Raw genomic sequence first — 23,155 nt, 5'->3', positions numbered from 1 at the left:
AATTGCGAGTTTATTTCACACATTTGCAGCTTTATATTTCAATTTTGACTTAATTTCTCACAACTGCAACTTTATATCTGGCAATTTTGACTATTTCTTGCAATTGTGAGTTTATATCACACAATTGAGACTTTATATCTTGCAATTTCTACTTTAATTCTCGCAATTGTGAGATTATATTACACATTTGCAGCTTTGTATCTCTCAATTGTGACTTTGTTTTTCGCAATTACGACTTTATTTCTCGGAATTTTGACTTTATATCACACAATTGAGACTTTATATCACGCATTTGCAGCTTTATTTCTTGCAAATTCGACTTTTACAATATATCACAATATATCTATCAATTGCGACTTTATTTCTCGCAATTTTGACTTTATTTCTCAGAATTTTGACTTTATTTCTCAGAATTTTGACTTTATATCACACGATTGAGACTTTATATCACGCATTTGCTGCTGTATTTCTTACAAATTCGACTTTTACAATATATCACAATATATCTTTCAATTGCAACTTTATTTCTCGCAATTACGACTTTATTTCTCGGAATTTTGACTATATCACACAATTGAGACTTTATATCACGCATTTGCTGCTGTATTTCTCGCAAATTCGACTTTTACAATATATCACAATATATCGTTCAATTGCAACTTTATTTCTCACAATTTTGACTTTATATCTCGCAATTTCGACTTTATTTCTTGCAAATTTGACTTTTACAATATATCAATATATCTTTCAACTTTGACTTTATATCTTGCAATTTTGACTTTATTTCTTAGAATTGTGACTTTATATCACACAATTGAGACTTTATATCACGCATTTGCAGCTGTATTTCTTGCAAATTTGACTTTTATAATATATCACAATATACCTTTCAATTGCGACTTTATTCTCGCAATTTTGACTTTATATCTCGCAATTTCGACTATTTCTCGCAATTACGACTTTATTTCTCGGAATTGCAACTTTATATCACATAATTGAGACTTTATATCACACATTTGCAGCTGTATTTCTCGCAAATTCGACTTTCACAATATATCACAATATATCTGTCAATTTCAACTTTATATCTCACAATTTCGACTTCATTTCTCGCAATTGCGACTTTATTTCTCAGAATTTTGACTTTATTTCTCAGAATTTTGACTTTATATCACACGATTGAGACTTTATATCACGCATTTGCTGCTGTATTTCTTACAAATTCGACTTTTACAATATATCACAATATATCTTTCAATTGCAACTTTATTTCTCGCAATTACGACTTTATTTCTCGGAATTTTGACTATATCACACAATTGAGACTTTATATCACGCATTTGCTGCTGTATTTCTCGCAAATTCGACTTTTACAATATATCACAATATATCGTTCAATTGCAACTTTATTTCTCACAATTTTGACTTTATATCTCGCAATTTCGACTTTATTTCTTGCAAATTTGACTTTTACAATATATCAATATATCTTTCAACTTTGACTTTATATCTTGCAATTTTGACTTTATTTCTTAGAATTGTGACTTTATATCACACAATTGAGACTTTATATCACGCATTTGCAGCTGTATTTCTTGCAAATTTGACTTTTATAATATATCACAATATACCTTTCAATTGCGACTTTATTCTCGCAATTTTGACTTTATATCTCGCAATTTCGACTATTTCTCGCAATTACGACTTTATTTCTCGGAATTGCAACTTTATATCACATAATTGAGACTTTATATCACACATTTGCAGCTGTATTTCTCGCAAATTCGACTTTCACAATATATCACAATATATCTGTCAATTTCAACTTTATATCTCACAATTTCGACTTCATTTCTCGCAATTGCGACTTTATATTACACAATAGAGACTTTATATCTTGCAATTGCTAGTTTATCATGCATTTGCAGCTTTATATCTCGCAATTATGACTTTAATTCTCACAATTGTGAGATTATATCTCACATTTGCGGCTTAATATCTTGCAATTGTGACTTTATATCACGCAGTTGTGACTTTATATCTCACAATTTCGACTCGCAATTTATTCCATGATGAGATTAAGGCACCATATAAAACTGATAGTTCTGATACTAAAGTCTGATTAGATGAGTTGCATTCAAAGCTGTTTTAAAATGCAGAGAAATGCACACCTGTGACTGCACATTGTATATTAACGCGCCAAGTTCCTATGTTAACCTTTCATGGCCTATTGCTTTATTAATCACGTACTTTAAGTGCAATCTATGTGACTTTTCATATTACACTTAACCCAGGTTGTAAACCGTTAAGGCCACTTTTATATGTGCACTCAGTAACTTTTTGCTTGTGTCATCTAGGACTTGCAGTGACACCTTGTGGCATGGATGATTCAAAATCAATCATTCAAAATTAATAGTTTTCAGTCACAGATGCCATTGTAGACATTCACAGTCAGTCATGATGAATTTAATCCAAGAGTGAAAGTTTCCAATAACAGCGCAGTTACTGAGATTAAGCGAGCAGTATTCGGCTGGTCATGTGATTTTAAAATGGCAGCCCCCATGAGGGGACCCTCTCCATGTAGAATAAAACATCTTTTATAAGGTTACTGTTATGACTGGAGTCTTCATTATAATGTGAGTGCTCATGATTTTATATATATGTTTAAAAATGACAATTCATTTTTTTAAGAGTAAAACTTTTTTAATGAGGAAATAATTACTGAGTGCACCTTTAACTCCTGGTTAAGCACCGTTTCAAACTTGTACTTTTGAAAGCTGGTAAGCACCACTTTTAACCCTGGGTTATGAAGCCCTCCTCCTGAGCAGGGATACCCTTGTAACTTGAATTGCAGTGCCAAAAGTAAAATACGCATGCAATACTAACCCAGGATAGTGTGAAACATGGCACAAAATAATCCAGGATCAGGTTAACACTGTTAAAAACAGACTCAGCTTCACGTGGGTCTGTAGGGATTCTACAGAGACTTTAGTGTAGAAGAGGAAAAAATGAAAATATATGAAATCGAGTGAATGGCTTTACCGCTGCAGCAGTTGCCAGGGGGTATTGAAGGGTAGGGATTGTGATTGGCTGAAGTGGGTCTGTTGCCTTGGCAACGGCAAAGGGGTTTGGTGGCGTTGCCGTGCGCAGCGCGGATGGAGGAAGCAGCTGCAGATCACACTCACTCAGTTTGAGGTAGAACACTGCGAATACTGAAGCGCTTCACTGGAAACAACCGGATCGTCCTGCATGAACGTGAGTAATGTATTTCAGTTTGGCGATTTTTATCCGATCGATGGACTTTTTATATTGATATGAGTGGCGCAAAAAGTTCCATTATACCATGCAAGTTCATGTGGAAAGCATGGGCGGATATCAGGCTGAGCTTCGGTTGCTGTGTTGTTTCTCACGAGCTCGTGTTTGTTGTCGTTAACATGACGAATTTCGCGGAATCGCGACAATCTGAATAATTTAAACGTGAACATTCCTTCGCTTGTTGCCACGTGCTCGACCCTTTCAAACTTCTTCTTTTGTGATCTTGCTCAAGTGTTTTGGTTGAGTGAGATAACGATGTTTTCTTTTATTTAGCATTGTTTCGGGCTTCACTTTTGTGAATGGTTACGTTGTATCATCGTATCATTCCAACACGCCCAACGCGAATTCGCGCGGAATCGCGTTCTAAGTGAAGAAAGATCGAATTCTTCAACAATACAACAATTCCAACTGGTTCCATTCTGTCGTGATAAGATACTATTGTCTGTTCACATGTCTAGTTGACCAAAAACATGGGCATTAACTTTTTATTATTCAACATCAAATGTTTAAATTGAAATGTGTTTGAATGTAATAGTTCTAAAGAAAAGTTGATATTTTAGGTGCTGTAAATGGTCACCAATTCTTTTAAAATGTCTTATGAATTATTAATCATTTTTTTGCAGTTCACTTTTTAATAGTCATATGGTGTTGACATATTTTTCCATGTCGTTTCTCAAGTAATTAACATTTAACAAAAATGTAAAATAATTATATATGAATTAGAAAGTTGTTTAAAATAGTTTTAGATGGCGTAATGAATGTTGCACTGCTTGTAATGTCTAACTATCCATTCTGAAGAAACTATTAGTTATTGATGTATGCCATTAAGTAGAGTTTTTAAAGAGAATGCGATCATTTAGATGGTTTCCATTGGTTTTCTTAAGTTTTCGGGCATCAATGAAGACACTTAAGGTGGGTTTTGTTTTGTAATATATTGGTCTGGCTAATTAATCGGCAGATATTTGGCCATTTTGAGATTATTGACATGGACTGATTTACAGAAACGGCCTGCCTAGTGTCAGATCCTAAATCCATCGTCAGCCATGTCAATGGATGGAGCACAGTTTCTGTTTTAAAGTAGAAATCGTCACAAACAACTTACTGAAAGTCACCGTCATGGGTTATGCGAGTCATAACACCTACACTGCCAGAAGTCTTTGTTCACGTGCATGCTTTACATACCACCTGTGTCAGGGAAACAATTTCGTTAACTGTGGCTGATTGGCACATCTCAGTTCATGCTTGGAACATTGAACCATTCTTGCAGCATTTTGAAAAGAGGCTTGTCCGTTGCCTGCTGTGGGTTCCATATGAACCCCATTCACAGGAAGCTTGACCTCATTGACATATTGCAATCTGTTCATGGATAATCACTTTAAGAGCAAGTCTGCTCAGTGATTGAGGCATCTTTGGTGCTATTCCCCAAGGCTCGAGTCATAACAACCTGGATTATGCCAATGGTTATGTCTCCAATTCATAGACCAATTTTTTGCCCTACAAAAATATGTCTTTGTATGTCTTACATGCTGAAGCTTTTCTCTTTGTGTTGGCCTGGCCTTACTCCATTAAAAGGTTAATAGCTGGGTGAATTCTCTAGTGTTACGCCGATATATATCGGCCAGACCTAGGCATATTAATTAACCGATATTTGGCCATTTTGTGATTATAGTCATTAGCGGATAATTAGCTGTGTCCTCTTGGTCGATTAACAGAAATTTTAGTTACTTATGTCAGCTCTATGAGCAAGGGAAATACTTTTAGATACACAAGTTCGATTTTGTGTGTTATGTTTCGAAATGTGTCAGGCCACTATTCATAGCACAGCTCAGTTTTGCATTGCATTCTTAGCGTTGCAGCAAGGAGATGCTATAGTCTGCATTAGCGTGAACCTTTTACTTCTAGGTCAGTTTTCTCTTTCGGGTCAACTACTGTCATGGTGGAGTAACAGTTCAAAGGGAATCTTGCTGAGCAAGTTGATTTATAGCTACGTTTATATAGTATATGTTCATAGCTAGCCACCAGAATTATAAAACATCTGGTTTAGTGACACATATTTTTCATTTGTTGTAGAGAGATTTACACTGGCAGCCAAAATTTGGAATAATGTACAGATTTTGCACTTATGGAAAGAAATTGGTACTTTTATTCACCAAAGTGCCATTCAGCTGATCACAATGTATAGTCAGGCCATTAATAAGGTAAAAAATGTATATTACAATTTGAAAAACATTTTCAGAACTTCTTAAACTACTTCAAAGAGTTCTCATCAAAAAATCCTCCACGTGCAGCAATGACAGCTTTGCAGATCCTTGACATTCTAGCTGTCAGTTTGTCCAGATACTCAGGTGACATTTCACCCCACACTTCCTGTAGCACTTGCCATAGATGTGGCTGTCTTGTCGGGTACTTCTCACACACCTTACAGTCTAGCTGATCCCACAAAAGCTCAATGGGGTTAAGATCCATAACACTCTTTTCCAATTATCTGTTGTCCAATGTCTGTGTTTCTTTGCCCACTCTAACCTTTTCTTTTTGTTTTTCTGTTTCAAAAGTGGCTTTTTCTTTGCAATTCTTCCCATAAGGCCTGCACCCCTGAGTCTTCTCTTTACTGTTGTACATGAAACTGGTGTTGAGCGGGTAGAATTCAATGAAGCTGTCAGCTGAGGACATGTGAGGTATCTATTTCTCAAACTAGAGACTCTGATGGACTTATCCTCTTGTTTAGTTGTACATCTGGTCTTCCACATCTCTTTCTGTCCTTGTTAGAGCCAGTTGTCCTTTGTCTTTGAAGACTGTAGTGTACACCTTTGTATGAAATCTTCAGTTTTTTTTGGCAATTTCGAGCATTGTATAGCCTTCATTCCTCAAAACAATGATTGACTGACGAGTTTCTAGAGAAAGCTGTTTCTTTTTTGCCATTTTTGACCTAATTTTGCGTTCAAACAGTCCATGTTTTGATGGCCTTTTTGTTGGAAATGTGGTCAGAATTTTACTGTAAATTCCTAACGACTGCTGATAACGCTGGATGCTATGTATGGACTTATGCATGTTTATGCATGTCAAGCGTTTCATGCTATCTAGTGTTTATTTCCCAATGTAAGAGAAAGAAGCAAGTGTGATTTTGTTTTGGTTAGAAAAATTAGAAAAGTAGACTACATACAAAAGAGGAGTGTTGAAGTTTTCATGTGTTGTTCAGACTGCAGCCCCGTGTTTCACAACATATTTTTTCGGAGGGACAAATAAAATGACAATGTGAACGGACTTTCCATATTTTAATTCAAGAGTGAAAAATAGCATTACAGGCTCACTCGTGCCACCAGTTCTATTGTATATTTCCAGGTATTCCGATCAGTTTTTTCTAATAATCCCAAACACAGACAAGCATACTTTTCCATTTCGACGTGGTCTTCTGATGTTTATTATGATTGCAGTTAAGTGAAATTAAAATGACAGTAAACTGGCCAATTTCACTAAATTACCTCAGTAATCTCTCCATTTTACACAAGTGGGGACATCTGGGACAAGTAAGGTACACAATTTGCAATATACTAAATTCTGTATGGAAACACCTCGAGCAGATTTCTTTTGCACTAAACCAAAGCTTATGTGACAAAGTGTTTTTTTTTTTTGTATTTTTTGTATTTTTTTTTTAAGAATGACGTCATGATGCACACCATTTTATCAGTAAAAGGCTATTGGAATGGAAACGAGCAGAGACAGCAAATTCTCTTGCCTTTTTACAGATACATCAGTGATGAAAATAAATTACAATTTTATTCGTCTTTTCTTTGAGACAGCACAAAAAAAGAAAGAAAAGATGACTGAAACATGTTTGTCTTGTACTGTGTGAACTTAAACAAAACAAAAAAACATTTATCTTTCAAAACCAAAATGTATCATATTTTGGGCCTTTATTGCATTTAAAGCCTTAATTCAGAAAATTATTGCATTCAGAGAGGACCATTATATTTGTGACCTCAACACCTGCGATCCCCCAACCCCAAAATGGTTTAGTCCAACCCAGTGTTCAAGACATGGTTACGGCCTTGAAAATGGATACAAGAAGGGATGTCGTAACGTGGCTTGAGTGTTTAATCATATGCTGAAATCCAAAATCTTAACTTTGGCAATGAAAACCCCAAACGCTTTAATTATTGTTTCATCTCTGTCCAAATTAGCACTGAGTGCCTGCTTAAAAACAGAGGGGAGTGTGTGTAGTTTCGGGATCACCTGTGGCTCTTTATGCACCACACACTATCTCCGATTGACGTCAGCATCAATTTTTAATCATATATCTATGTATTACCAGTATACGGCACTTGCGTCGAGTGATGTCTGCAAACAGCGACTGTTTTCTAAATGTTTTTTGACCATCGCTGTTGTAATTGACTGCAAAAAGAAAATGTTCCAAGACAGGAAGCTTATATATTTTCCCCAATTTGGAATGGCCAATTCCCAATGTGCTTTTTTAAGTCCTCGTGGTCACGTAGTGATTCGCCTCAGTCGGGCTGGCGGAGGATGAATCCCAGTTGCCTCCACGTCTGAGATCATCAACCCGCGCATCTTATCACGTGGCTTGTTGAGCGTGTTGCCACGGAGACATAGCATGTGTGGAGGCTTCACGCCATCCACCGTAGCATCCACACTCAACTCACCACGCGCCCCACCGAGAACGAACCACATTATAGCGATCACGAGGAGGTTACCCCATGTAACTCTACCCTCCCTAGCAACCGGGCCAATTTGGTTGCTTAGGAGACCTGACTGGAGTCACTCAGCACACCCTGGGATTCGAACTAGCGAACTCCAGGGGTGGTAGCCAGCGTCTTTACCACTGAGCTACCCAGGCCCCCCAAGACTTGAATAACGGAGAGGGCTTCTCTATCAGCGGCTCGTTTTCTCCACTTGCCATTTTCAACTACACACTAAACGCGTGCAGAACTGTGATGTCATCGAGTTGACCCACATGAAACGCAGGCGGAGCGTATCCATCTACACAGCCATACAGGTACATTAGCGGAGGTCGTAACTGCAAGTCTGTTTGACACTTTGTTTTCTTTGCCAAATCTTGTGGTCCAGATGCATCATTAAACTTGAGTTAAACCGATGTGCCAATGTTTACCAAACAGAGGGTGGCAAACCATATGGTTCGTAGTGTTTATGCGGATGCTAGGGTGTTATGAGTGGTTTCTAGCACATTACTATGCAGTTGTTAAGGTGTTATGCTAGTGGTTGCTAGGGTATTATGGGTGGTTGTTAGGGTGGACAGTTTATTCGCACACTAGCCCAACTCCCAAGTCTCTATTATAATCTGGTCTGAAATGACTCGGCTCCCACCTTCAATACAAATCTATCAGATTTATTCGTCAGCCAGATGAAAATCACTTCTCATATTCTCGTTTAGATAATTTAGAAACGAGTAGCACACTTCTCAAGAAGCTACACAATTTGAGGTATCATTCATTTCAACATGAGCAGACATTCACATCCAATTTTTTACTTTCATTATGTGATGTATTTCGTAAAAATTGCCAGAATAATTGTAATTGTTAAATAATGCATCTTGTTTATGCGTCAAGCTCTTGAACACTGAGATGTAAGGTGAACTGGAGGTAGAAGGCCCTATGAGTTTAAATCTAGGATTTTTTGTCATGTTATTTTGCATGATGTTACTTGCCAGAGAGAGCCTTTTACTCAAGTGAATGGTGAATAAATCCCCCCCACTGGTGCGCGTTAAAGGGCCACTTGAGTCTGTTGTCTTTCAGGTTAAGTCTTTTGGTCGTCAACGACACTGATGCAGAACACTTTTGGAATGTGTTGGAAGCGTTTTGGAATGCTTATGCTTGTTAAGAACGGAAGTGCTCATTGATGAGGATGTGGATTGGCTGAATGGATTTTTCCCCGGATGGGTGTAGGAGACATTGAGGGATGTCCTGCCTTAGACATGAAACTAAACACACAAGAAGCGTGAAGAAAAGAGCACAGAGTCTGTTATGTTTCCAATGGTGCTTCATTGATTTCATGCATGTTGAAATAACAGTGATGAATAATTCTTGTATGACTCGGAAGAAGCTTGAAAACTAGAAAACTAGGTTGTGTTTTTAGTCAGTGGTGCTGTTTTGACACAGGAAGCTCTTGTGCGGTACTGCATTACGACACTGAACGTTGCAGTATTTGAAGAGGTTAATTTGTGGTCCTGTAGCTCATCTCATACCGAATGCCACTAGCAGTGACAACGTTTTGGGTTCGATTCCCAAGGAACATAACGTAATAAAATGCACTGTAATTTTCTTTTGATTTAAGCTTCTGCCAAGTGCATAAAATGTGAATGTAAATTTATTTTAGTCTAAAAGAGATGCTGAACTCACCTGCACATTTCTTAAAATCAGTCACTAATCAAAAGGCTAAGGTGTATACTTTGTTTTTCAGCGTGCCGTTCTGTCTCACGCTCGGTCGAGCACTCGGCCTTTCTCTTTTTTTGTATTTTTAAAATTTTTTTTTTTTTTTTATGCGAGCCCATACAGACATGTTCGATGAATATGACTGATTTGTTATAATCTTTTATTATAACAAATAGTAGTTTAATTAGCTGCTTATTCATATTCTGGTAAAATGTTCCTCCGGTGCCATGATAAGTGAACCAATCTATTGAGCATCTACATCTGAGAAGTCTTGTTCATGAGTAGCCTCAAATATGAAAAATAGCTGCGAGCTCTGAGGGCTGAAAATAGCCGCGACCGCCTCACCAGCCTGCGCATGTTATGTACAGTATTTGTGTCAACAGAGCAGCGCCATTAACTAAAATGCACTGCGCATGCATACTGTATATTTACGTATTAAACGCAGCGTTTTGCGATTCACAAAGCTATCGCATGTCTTTAAGTGGCTTTGACTAAAATGCACAAGTCATATGGACTACTTTAATGGTGCTTTTATGGTTCTTTTATGGAGCTTGACAGTAACTAACATGAGTATCGAATTTGGATCGGACTCTTTGGACCGATACCTGATCCCGATACCTGAAATGCGGCAGCAAGAATTTTAACAGGGTGAAGAAAGAGAGATCACATTTCCCTAGTTTTAGCATCTCTACACTGGTTTCCTGTGAAATTCAGGGTCGATTTTAAAATTCTGATTTATGTCTACAAGGCACTATCTGGTCTCGCATCCCAATATATCAATGACCTACTCCCTTACTCCCTCACCAGAGCGCTCAGGTCTTCTGATCAACTTTTATTGAGGGTTCCTTGTTGCCGCTATAGATCTAAGGGTGATCGTGCCTTTTCTGTGATGGGTCCTAATCTATGGAATAGTCTCCCTTTCCATGTGTAGTTCCAGCTTCATCATTAACAATTTTTAAATATTCTTTAAAAATTTTTATTCTGTACCTTTTGAATAGATCATTGAATAGTTTGAAATGGATAAAAACATGATGCTGTATTTAAAGATTATTTTATTATGTTTTATATTTAACTTTGTCATTATTTGTTTGATCTGTAAAGCACTTTGGGTCAACTTCAGTTGTTTTTAAATGTGCTCTATAAATAAAAGTTGACTTGACTAGATAATTCTGAAATATATCAAATATTTTTGGTCCAATTACCAGCCAAAAATTGACAGATAGCGATATAAACCATAACCTTTATATAAAATGACTCATACCGTGATATATGATTTTGGTCATACCGCCGACCCCTAATTTTATACAGCATTTTTGAGCGTAGTTTCATTATGCCATTCTAAATGAGACATCGTTCACCTTGGGGCCTACGGACGCATGTGTCATGACTCCTACGCCCCATTTCTGAACTCAGTCACCATTGTGTCACCTTGTTGCTCAAGTCTGTTAATGTTATCTGGCCTTTGTTTGTAGGTTACTGCAGCTGCGCGATGTTAATCAGCTAAATGCCCTCCGACTGCATACCCCTCCCTATTATTTATTATTTTCTTTCCTCCCGACAAGACCAGGAGTAGGGACGTCCCCTAGAGCTTCAGAGTCCACGGTTGTTTTAGTCACATGACATGGACACACGCTTATTTAATATAGGTGGTTACTCCAAATTTGGGTTGCAAATGTAAAAATAGCATTTCCTCTTGTGCACAGAAGCACTATCTCCAAACTTCGTATGGGGTTTTAAAGGTATAGTTCACCCAAAAATGACAACTGTCATCATTTACTCACTCTTTCTTTCATCTGGAACGGTGAACTTTTGAATTTGAATTTTGTCTTGGCCACTCTTTTCTCTATAATGAAAGTGAATGGGGACTAGGGGACTAAATTAACCTCTGTTGTTCCACAAAATAAAGAAAGTCATACGGTTTTGTAACAACATGAGGTTGAGGTAAATTAACTATACACTTAAGTGTGTTTTATGGATTAACTAGCGGGAGGAGACCGTTTTGTCCATAAGTTGGTCACAGATAGTGTCTCACAGACTCTCGCGTGGCAGCCCCTTATCTCGCACATCCCTCCCCCTTTGCTATCCACATCTGTCGCTGGTCTGCACTGGGGATTTGAGACGTGCCGCCATTAGCAGTTGTTCTTCTATTGAAAGTGATGCTAATGTGACCGTTGGCCTGATTGTGAGGGACAAAGTGAAGATCTAGACGTGCCTTGTGTCACTGGTAACAATGGCCCTCTGTGTAGGTCACTCCTTGTTGAATAAATGTGGTTTGTTTAATTGAGATAGCAATAGGGCAACATTGTTTGCCACGGTCCGGACAAGCCTTCATTACACACACACCAGTGCAAAAACAAGAAATTCAATGGCTTTCTGATTCTGATCAGTATTTACCCTGATTTATGTCTCGCAAATTTAAGGTTTTTAAGAGCACATAAACTGATAAATTGTGACTGATTAGTGAGTTTTTTTTTTGTTTTTTTTTTTAACGAATTATACAAAAAGATCAGGACAATGCTATGTGGTCAGTCTGTGCCAACTCAACCAGAGTCCCATGCTCAGTTTTTACTGGTGAAAGATAAGCATACAAGATCAGGGCTACTGGCACTGCCAAAATTGGAATGCCCAATTCCCAGTGCGCTTTTAAGTCCTCGTGGTGGCGTAGTGATTCGCCTCAATCCGGGTGGCGGAGGATGAATCCCAGTTTCCTCCGCGTCTGAGACCATCAACCCTTGCGCATCTTATCACGTGGCTTGTTGAGCACGTTGCCACGGAGACATAGCACATGTGGAGGCTTCACGCCATCCACCACAGCATCCACGCTCAACTCACCACGTGCCCCACCGAGAACGAACCACATTATAGTGATCACGAGGAGGTTACCCCATGTGACTCTACCCTCCCTAGCAATCAGGCCAATTTGGTTGCTTAGGAGACCTGGCTGGATTCACTCAGCACGCCCTGGGATGCGAACTAGCGAACTCCAGGGGTGGTAGCCAGCGTCTTTACCACTGATCTACCCAGGCCCCCACATATATTATGTTTTTAAGACAGTGTCCCCCCAAACTGAATCACATTTATAATTTGCAAGATATGATTTATGCCTTATGTAATCCCATATAAGCACTTTACAGATATAAATTCGTAAATACATCATATTAACCTCAGCCATACTGCCATTTACACATGAGTTTTTAAGCCAAGAGCTCTGTGGAGGAGATGATGGGTTTTCGGTCACCCGTTTAGTCATGCAACGTTTGGCCGTGTGTATTGTTTTCACACACAGGATCAACGATTTAATCACTGAGTTAAAGATGTGATTATTGGCTGAATGTAATAAACATATGAATCCCTGAGAAGAGACTTGCTACCAAATCGGTTGTGATGTGTAATATACATTAGGGAGATATTAGGCCTAATCTGTGAATTAAGAATGTGTATATAACATGAAATCAGACAACCTAAAGACCTACACAGACTGATGCACAAGCACAAAAACAAAAATACCTGTACGCTCCAGAAATGAGAAATGAAACTGGTGTATCATGAGGATGATATGAAGTAGACTGTTTCAAATATTCATCTTCACCCCGCAGCTGAACAGCTCTGATAATAGCCATATAGTGATCTTGCTGCTTTTCATATCAAACACCATTATCTTGTCGAATTAATGTTTACGTTTTGAAACATTACCTAATTAAATGTATACTTACATTTTGGATATTGAGCAGTTCGTGATTTCCAGGCACTTGTATAATCAGGGTTTAACAGAGTTTATTACGTTTCATTCAGTGCTTGGTCAATAAAGGCGAATTAATGAGAGAAAATGTGTTTGTTTTTTAAAGTGAGAATAAAACTTGCGCTCTGTCCCGTGAGAGCGCATGCACGTTAAACAGTCTACACTGCACGGAGAGAGATGATGATGAGACTTATGCACATAGAGACATGGACTTTAAGTCCTATAGAAAGAAACTGTTGATTTCTTGTGTTCCAATGTGCGGATTACTAATTTTCCCCAACATGTAAAAAAACGAAAAATGTGGGGATTTCGCTCACTGTGAACACGGAATGTGCGGGGATACATAAAATGTTGCACAAGACATGCAATCCCGCTACGAAATTCATTAAGTGGGTTTTTTACCTGCTATTTTCTACACATTGGTAATAGCTGCTGCTAAGACACTTGGAAAAGAGCGAGGACAGTACTAGGAGAGCGCGCTCGGTGTCTGCACGATCTTGCGTGTGCACGCGACTGTGCCTTGGCGCGTCCAGTATATTATGCATTTGCGCGTCTTTGCGAGATAAATATACTCACGCTCGCTCCTCGGTTAGAATACTTGGTTATTTGGTTATTAACACTAATGTTATAAATGCAGCACTGGCCCGAATGGGCAAGCATGCTGAATGCATGCTGATTGGTAGCACTTTGCTTTGATTAGCATTGCAATTGCTCAATGAGTAAAGCAATATAGAACATTCTTAACTTGTTCCTGTCCTCAACCTAAGCGTATCTTCACCATAATGGTAACCCCTAAAAACTCCAACATACACCACCACCACAAAACTCTTAAGATACTAGATTGCCTAATTTAAGATTTAGTCCATTTAACTTTGAGGCTTGCTTGTCTTCCAGGGTCAAAAGGAGGTATGGTAGGTGTACTGCACTGCCTTGTTCATTTGGGAAAAATGTGAAGTTCACGCTCACTTTGCCATGGAGATATACTTCTTTGTCGAAGCGGAATTATCTCTGCAAACGGTTCACAGATATCATCACTTCCTCCTCCAGTTTTACTGAAGGTTTTCTTGATGGTGCATTCACATGTAGCTTCATGTTTCCAAAACATTAAACTCAGATGATTGGAAACAAAGCATATATCCTGAACTTTGTTAAATTTGATAAAAACGCTATACTAAATCACTGTTTATAAAGTATCGGACCCTTTATGTAAGATTACGTTTTGAGAATTAGGCTGAAAGCTTGATTTTGGGAAAGACATATGGGTTTGGGACAGCATGAGCATGAGTAATTTTTGGTTTAAGAATCAATCCATGAGAAGATCGAGCTCGTTTCCACCTGTGAGAGCCTGATGCTGATTTTAATTTATATATACTTCGAATTTGTGATTTAATGTGGGGTTTGAAATTGGTATTTCATTGCATCTTGTGACATGAGTGTTGCATTTTTAATATGGCATGTAAAGTTAAAAATAGTTCAACTTTTAAAACGCATCTGCATTCTGCACTATTCAGTTGTACACCAGCTACCTGTTTTTAATGCAAGAACACATCCTTAATGCTTTCTATTCCTCTTTGTACAATGTTGAGAGCTGTTGTTATACCGAACCGAAAGTCACAGTATACATTTCTGATTTAAGTCCTCCTCTAACCAGTTGTTCAAAAAGTTACTACTAGGACTTGGCGATATGGTTACAAAAATGATATCGCGATATTTTTTAGTCTATTGACTATATTCGATATATACCTTGATATCTATGTATTTGCTCTGAAATGGGTGAAAAAGTGATTTTTATTTATTTTTTATTCAGAGGAACACCATTTCATTCAAACAGCCATTGTAGCCAAGTAGATTCAACATTTTGAAGGCATTGAATAAATATATATATTTAAAAATAATAAAGGTTTTGTTTTTTTTACCCACAGTTTTTCACTAAATGAAGGGAGAATGAGATCTAATCATTTTCAATGATGTAAACTTTTTATATTTTTATTTATTTTTCAATGATACATATTTTTACCTTCATAAATTTTTACTAAAATATTTTTTGTGAATGAAGAAGGTGTGCAAAAACTGACCCAGTCAACTGAATTATTATAATATAATACTGAATTATCATTATTTTCAGGATTAGATTTATTTGATATAGAAGTAATATATTTCTGCCCTATTTACAGAACAGCATGTCACACATTAATTCTGAAGAGTACACAGACCACGTTTACCTGTCGTTAATCGCAGCTTTTTGCAATTTTATAATCACATTTAACCATATCGTTATTTTGATTCATCTCGCAGCCCTGAATGATCGTGAAATTAGTCTACTTAAGCGCTCAATGAATCTTAATGGCCAAATAAATAGCACATTAATATCATAGCAATATTCATGATATTGCTTTTTTTTAATTGTCCCTTTTATAAATGTATCGTCAGCAAACTCATCGCAATTATAGCGCGAAAATTCGATGTATTGTCCAGCCCTTATTACTACCCAAAATGCCACCATAAATCATTAAATTAAAACTGAGGCCCCATTTTGGCAAGTTTATTTCAGCATACAGTTGTTACTGGACTTCAGTTGGTGTGAAATGTTTTGAAGTCGATGCAATTTCACGCAATTTAAGTGTTTTCATGGTTAATTGTTGATGTTTTTCGTTTACCCATCCCTAGGTTTTGCTTCAACCGTTTATGACCTTTCTCCGAACACATGCTTGCAGTTTCAGTCATATTCATTTATGTATATCAGAAACCATTTGATGCACGTTGTACATAACATAAAATAAAAAATAAATAAAAACGTGATAAGTGTGGCCCTGCGTCATATCCGTCAGGTGTATTTAAAGCTTGGAATAACACAGAGTTTTCCAAATGGGCGGATGAACAGGTGGAGCTATGGACCCTTTTCACACTTCCGCGTTCGTGAAGCAGATGTCGTCATAGTTAGGTAAACTATGACGGCGATCGGAAAGAACGGTAATAACCAGTGCCACTACAGTGTTCCTATTTACACAAATTTGCACTATTTGTGTTTCCATGAATTTCCAAAAGATGCTGAACTTTGTACGAGCTCGGTGGGTTCAGGCAATTAAACGCGAAGAAGATAACTTCGCTATTAAACGAGGAAGCACTTTCGTCTATGAACAGTATTTTCAATATGAGGACTTACAGCAGTCTTTCACAGGTGGAATTGTGAAACGCTTTGAAATCTGTGCTGTACCGTCACAATTTCATTGGAATGATTACACATCACAACCGACACGAGTGTGTGTGTTTTACAGGGTTAGAAGTCTGATGGAGCAGGACATGGGTTTCTCCATTCACATCCTGCGTCGCCCCCCATCAGGTATCTCACAGATTTGTTAACTGTGCCCTCTTTTTTGCATTTTTGCAATTTATGGGGATAGAGTTGTAGATCCTTCCTTTAATACATAAATATGTGCCTGCTGATTTACCTCACCTCTCAATAATAATTTATTTTTATCGACTTACCTTCGTATTCGTGCAGATAACCCTAGAAAAACAACTTGTAACCTTTGCTGAGTTTAGATTTAACCGTTGATGGACGATGCAGTCAACGTCTCCAAATGTAAATCCAGGCAAAACATTTAAGGACTGTGAAAACACATACACCTCGGCAGTGTTTACCCAACATTAACCCAACTATGATGACTTCCGCTTCTCAAATGCGGAAGTGTGAAAAGGGTCCATTGCTGCGGCAAAGGCAGGTGAAAATGTAGACTGGGAATCATGCTAAACAGGTTAAAAGGTTGTACATTTGTGACATTTACAGTGCTGTTAAAAAGTATTTGCCCCCTTCCTGGTTTCTTCCGTTTTTGTGTATATCTCATATTAAACGGTTTCAAAAATTCAAACAAAATCTAACATAAAACAACACATAAATAGAACTTTTTCAGCAGCATGAAGTTGGCTAAAAGGTCTCATCCTCATACTATGCCAAGGTAGAAAATATCAGAAATTATGAAGAAAAAGGTGATTGAAATGCATCAGTCTGGGAAGGGTTACAAAGCTATTTTAAAGGCTCTGGGACTCCAAAAAACCACAGTGAGAGCCATTATCTCCAAATAGAGAAAACTTGGCACAGTAGTGAACCTTCCCAAAAGTGGCCAACCTTCCAAAATTCCTCCAAGAGCACAGAGACGACTCATCCAGGAAGTCACAAAAAAAGCCAAGGACAACATCCAAGGAACTGCAGGCCTCTCTCGCATCAATACAGGTCACTGTTCATGACTCCACTATTAGAAAGACACCGCCCAAAAATGCCATCCATGGAAGAGTGACGAGGCGAAAACCACTGCTAACCCAGAAGAACATTAAAGCTTGTCTGAATTTTGCCAAAACACAGCTTGATGATCCTCAAACCTTTTGGGAGAATGTTCTGTGGACTGATGAGTCGAAAGTGGAACTGTTTGGAAGACAGGGGTCCCGTTACATATGGCGTAAATCAAACACAGAATTCCACAAAAAGATCATCATACCTACGGTCAAGCATGGTGGTGGTAGTGTGATGGTGTGGGGATGCTTTGCTGCTTTAGGGCCAGGGCGACTTGCAATAATTGAGGGAAACATGAATTCTGCTCTCTACCAGAAAGTCCTAAAGGAGAACGTCCGGTCATCAGTCCGTGAGTTGAAGCTCAAGAGCAACTGGATTATGCAGCAAGACAATGATCCAAAGCATAGGAGTAAGTCCACCTCTGAATGGCTCAAAAGAAGAAAAATGTAAGTTTTGGAGTGGCCTAGTCAAAGTCCTGACTTAAACCCGATTGAGATGCTGTGGCAGGACCTTAAACGGGGAGTTCATGCTCAAAAACCCTCCATTGCAGCTGAACTAAAGCAGTTCTGCAAAGAAGAATGGGCCAAAATTCCACCACAGCGTTGTGAAAGACTGATCTCCAGTTATCGGAAGCGTTTGGTTTCAGTTGTTGCTGCTAAAGGTGGCGCAACCAGCTATTAAGTTTAAGGGGCAAGTTAGTTTTCTGCATGGGTGATATAGGTGTTGGATAACTTTTTTGCTTATATAAAAAATATACAGTACTGTGCAAAAGTTTTAGGCATTTGTGAAAAATGTTTCATAGTGAGGATGTCTTCAAAAATAACGCCATAAATAGTTTTCATTTATCAATTAATGTCATACAAAGTCCAGTAAACATAAAAAAGCTAAATCAATATTAAGTGTGACCACCTTTGCCTTTAAAACGGCACCAATTCTCCTAGGTACACCTGGACACAGTTTTTCTTGGTTGTTGGCAGATAGGATGTTCCAGCTTCTTGGAGAATTCACCACAGTTCTTCTATCTATTTAGACTGTCTCAATTGTTTCTGTCTCTTTATGTAATCTCAGACTGACACGATGTTCAGTGGGGGGCTTTGTGGGGGCCATGACATCTGTTGCAGGGCTCCCTGTTCTTCTATTCTAATCTTGTCTATTTGCAAAAGTAATGTTTGGGAGTCTAACATTTATATGTCCTATTGACACACTAAAGCTGAAGATATAAATAACCATCTTAAGACAAATGCTTTTGTGAAACATCTTGTGCCTAAGACTTTTGCACAGTACTGTGTATATATATATATATATTTGAAAACTGTATTTTGTGTTTACTCAGGTTGCCTTTGTTTTATATCTCATTTGAAGATCTAAAACAATTTAGTATGAAAAATAAACAAATAGAAGAAATCAGAAATGGGGCAAATACTATTTCATAGCACTGTATCTTTAACAACGCTATCAAAGTGGATATCAGGCACAACAATGCTGCCATCTAGATCACATGACTACGTCACTTGACAACAAATACCTAATTGTTTTCAAATATCTCCGTTTCTCCTGTCCACACTACAACAACAACATTTTCAAATGTATCCACTTGGTGGAAGGTTTTTGCTGGACAAAAAACATTTTGGTGTGGATGGAAGGCCAAAACCTAGAGAAAAAAACAGAGAAAAAGATGTGTTTTCAAATTTATCCAGATTAATGACCACGCCTAAACTAAAACAGTGAGAACGAACTTAAATCGAAACTTAAATCGAAAAGGATAAAATAGAAATAAAACTACAAATTTTAACAACCTTGGCACGGTGGCGTTTCAGGAAGAATATAGTCTAATACTCCAGGTATTCTGACAATTGTTCCCATGCTTTACCGTTGGGAAGCAAAAGTCTTTCACAGAAGTAGGCTAATACCTTCAGTGCTACAGAGGTACAACTAAAAATACAGCTGGAACACACTGCGTAGAAAAAAGTTTGACACTCATTAAATTTTGCAGTGACAACAGAGTGAGAGCTCTCGTTTTGAGATGATGTATTGTCCATTAATATGTAAAACCTTCTCAGAGGTCACAGCGTCCAACACAGACATGAAGAGAAGATGTCCCTTCCTCCACAATGGCACAGGTCCATCTTAATATAGCAACAAACCGTCAGCCACTGGAACGCGTTTGCGCGGATATCAGGGTGACGATTTTCAGGAACCCAACAACTAGAGCTATGAGTTTGGCAAACTGGCTATCTAAATGATAATTTATCATTTCTGGAGGTAAAAAAAAATGAATATGTTTACATTTTCAATTTTACACAGATTATGTTGAATAAGTTGACAATGTGTTAGGTCATTTAACAGTTAGCTGTATTTAGAAAAAATAATAAAACCTGTCATTCACTACGGAAACCGTACTCGTCTCCGCCATATTGGAAGTTTACGACTCCTCCCATCTCGGAAACTCGGTATCAAAATGATCTTAGTAACATTAGTAACCACTACAAGTTATTATACACATCTACAAACGCGACATGGTATAACACAAAAGGAGGAGATGACAGCGTTTTACCAGATGCGGAACATTGTAAACTACATACAACACTTTCAGTGTCAAAATAAAAGCTCCAGGTGAAGTTGAAGTAAATATGACAGAAAAATACTTCAATATAAAACAAATCTAATCCTTAAAATAATAATAACAATTCAGTATTATATTATAATAATAAACTTGACTGGGTCCCACAGTAATAATTTAATATGCAATATTCAACCGGGTTCCAAAAAATAATTTTTTTATTTATTTTGTAATTGTTTTTGTAATTTTTGCACACCTTGTTCATTCACATTTTTTTGTAAAAATATATGAAGGTAAATAATGCTTTTTATTAAACTGCAATGTGTAATTAATTATAAATTTAAAATATTAATATAAATCAAATCAATGAAAATATCATTTCCCCTTGTGTTCATTAAGTGGAAAACTGTGGGGAAACGTGCCTTTTATTATTTAATAAAAAAACAAAAAACAATATTTAAAGCCTTTAAAATATTAAATATACTTCCTCAATTAAAAACAAAATAACTTTTGAGCCATTACAAAACAAATATATAATTATCAAGATATATATCAAATATTGTCAATAGGCTGAAAAATATCGAGAAATAATTTTTGTAGCCATATCGCCCAGCCCAAATTCTTAAAGAGCACCTATTATGGTTTTTCAAATATTACCTTTCATGTAGTGTGTTATATAGCTGTTTGTGAATGTAAAAAAGTCTGCAATGTTTCGAGTTATTGACTCCCAAAAGAACGAACCGATTCTGAACACAAGAAATGAGTCGTTAGTAATTCCAGACTTACTTCCTGTACTAACCTACGTCATTTGGTGACAAAAAACCCGCCTCTGGTCTTCACTGGCTGCTCGCGAACAGCTTTGACCTGCCCTCAAACACTACACTAAGCGGTAGACCAATCACAACAGACTGGGATATCTGACCAATCAGAGCAGAGTAGGCTCTCTGAAAGGAGGAGTTTAGAATGAATCCTTTAGAACGGATCATTGAACGAGTCGTTTTTGACACTGGGGAAAAAAAGGTAACGCTGCAATTTAAATTATGAGAAATTAAAGTGTTTTTTGAACTTTAGGATGCATGTCAATCTATTGTATGAGACCTTTAAAACAAAATTAGGCACGTTTAAAAACCATAATAGGTGCTCTTTAACAAAAGGCATTGAAATAAAGTCACAGTCACTAGTGATATTTGCACAGCGGTTGAAGACACACCTGTGTGTATTTGACGTGGAGGTGGAACGGCTTTTGTTCTTGTTAAATGTTTTAAACTGTATTTCGTCAGGTTAACTGACAACAGTGAATAATTCGAGAGGTTTGGGGTGTGATTAAGAGACCGTTTAACATGTTGAAACGCCTGGGTTGACAAAGGGCGTGGTGACACCCTCCAGGGCACAACGGCACAACTGATTTGGTATGTTTGGAGTCTAAATAGGCTTCTTTAGTTTTTTAGTTCTAAGTTTAGTTCTTTTCCCACACCATTTGTGCTAGAGACATGAACGATAACTCAAATCATGCCGCTTGTTCAATTTTTCTTTTCTTTTTTTGTACAGCAAGTAATTTCACTCAGTTTCAGTTTTAATTTACCCATTGATTTAACAGATTTATAACCAGAAGAATGCATTTTAAATGTCTTTCTCTGCCCGTGCAGTTTCAGGGTTGAGGTTGGAGGCAAGTTGAAAACATGAAATGCTGAACTCTGTGTTTCTTGTATTTATTGATGTCCCTCCATTAGACTTGCTTTCCTAGTAAACACTCGGGCGAAACCACACCCCACCAGTTTTATCTCTCTGCAAACCCAAATCAGAACTCTGATGTCATGTGAAGATCAGCTTTTTAGGCCATAATTTTGACGTTCCTCAGCGCAGTCACAGTTTGGAGACCCACATTTGTTTGATCGCACAGTTTGGCACGTGCATTCGTGTGTCACAGACTAAAGGTCCAGATATACTCTACGCAAGTACGTGTCAGAGCTCAATTCATAACACAATGCAAGTACGTGCTGCATTCTCAGCGTTGCCGCAAGGGGCGATAGAACGGATTTTATTCTTTCAATCAACAACTGTCATGGCGGACTCGGCCAGCAATTTGAGTAGGGCTGCCCCCGACCAAAGATTTTCCTAGTCGACTAGTAGTCGTTAGTTTAAGCCATTAGTCGGCTATTGTTGCACGTTTACGATATTAATTTAATTACTTATATATATTGGGGGGCATCAGAAAATGGTTTGAGTTCCAGGGCTGAGAAAGAATGTTATAAGTAACATTGCTAACACTGTTCTACATTACAGAGAAATACTAAACCGTAATAACGAGCCTATAAAATATACATTCTACAAGCGCACGCACGAAGCGAGCCGCAGCGACACCGGCAAAAGCGGTAATGATTCTGAATGTGTCGGAAAAACCAGCAAGGAGACTGCCTGAACATTTAGTTAATTTATAGAGCGAAATGCACTTTAGGGTTGTGTCGACAGACGATGAGCTCGGGATCGACGATGGTCAGAGTGATCGCCAATAGCTGATGCCTTTGACGATGTCAAGACGATATTTGGCTCGTTTTTCCATTAATGTATAAAGTTATTATCATGATTATTAGGCTATTATTATTATTATCAAATTAATATTACAAATAATTTGCCCGTAGAGAGACAGTTTATTATATTATTAAGAACAGATGACAGAAAAGCCGTCTGTGCGCATATCTGATGCGCTGTTTGTACGGAGGCGTGCAGTCTTGTGGAACACACGCATGTAAAGGGTTCTCACTCTGTCTTTGTTTCTGTCTTCTGAATTTTGTTTTTGCAAGAACAGTGTCGTCTGAGAGTGCTGCAAATGACCTCAGACTGTCTCAGCTCAG

At 37.8% G+C, this 23,155-nt stretch overlaps 1 protein-coding gene across 2 annotated transcripts in view; it reads left to right on the top strand.

Annotated features, from left to right (window-relative positions):
- Positions 1-3,131: 3,131 nt before the first annotated feature.
- The window catches only part of LOC127411956 (forkhead box protein N2-like), a 48,166-nt gene continuing 28,142 nt past the window's right edge, over positions 3,132-23,155 (top strand). Inside the window, exons 1-2 of one of the 2 annotated variants that reach the window (XM_051647921.1) lie at positions 3,184-3,255; positions 16,731-16,795. In XM_051647921.1, coding sequence (XP_051503881.1) covers positions 16,744-16,795 — 52 coding nt within the window. In that variant the 5' untranslated portion in view covers positions 3,184-3,255; positions 16,731-16,743. Of the gene's footprint in view, positions 3,256-16,730; positions 16,796-23,155 lie in introns of both variants that reach the window. The other variant, XM_051647922.1, reaches the window with a different exon arrangement.

Source organism: Myxocyprinus asiaticus, chromosome 21, assembly GCF_019703515.2.
Source record: "Myxocyprinus asiaticus isolate MX2 ecotype Aquarium Trade chromosome 21, UBuf_Myxa_2, whole genome shotgun sequence".
Taxonomy (NCBI): Eukaryota; Metazoa; Chordata; class Actinopteri; order Cypriniformes; family Catostomidae; genus Myxocyprinus; species Myxocyprinus asiaticus.
This window is presented reverse-complemented; position numbering and strand designations above follow the sequence as displayed.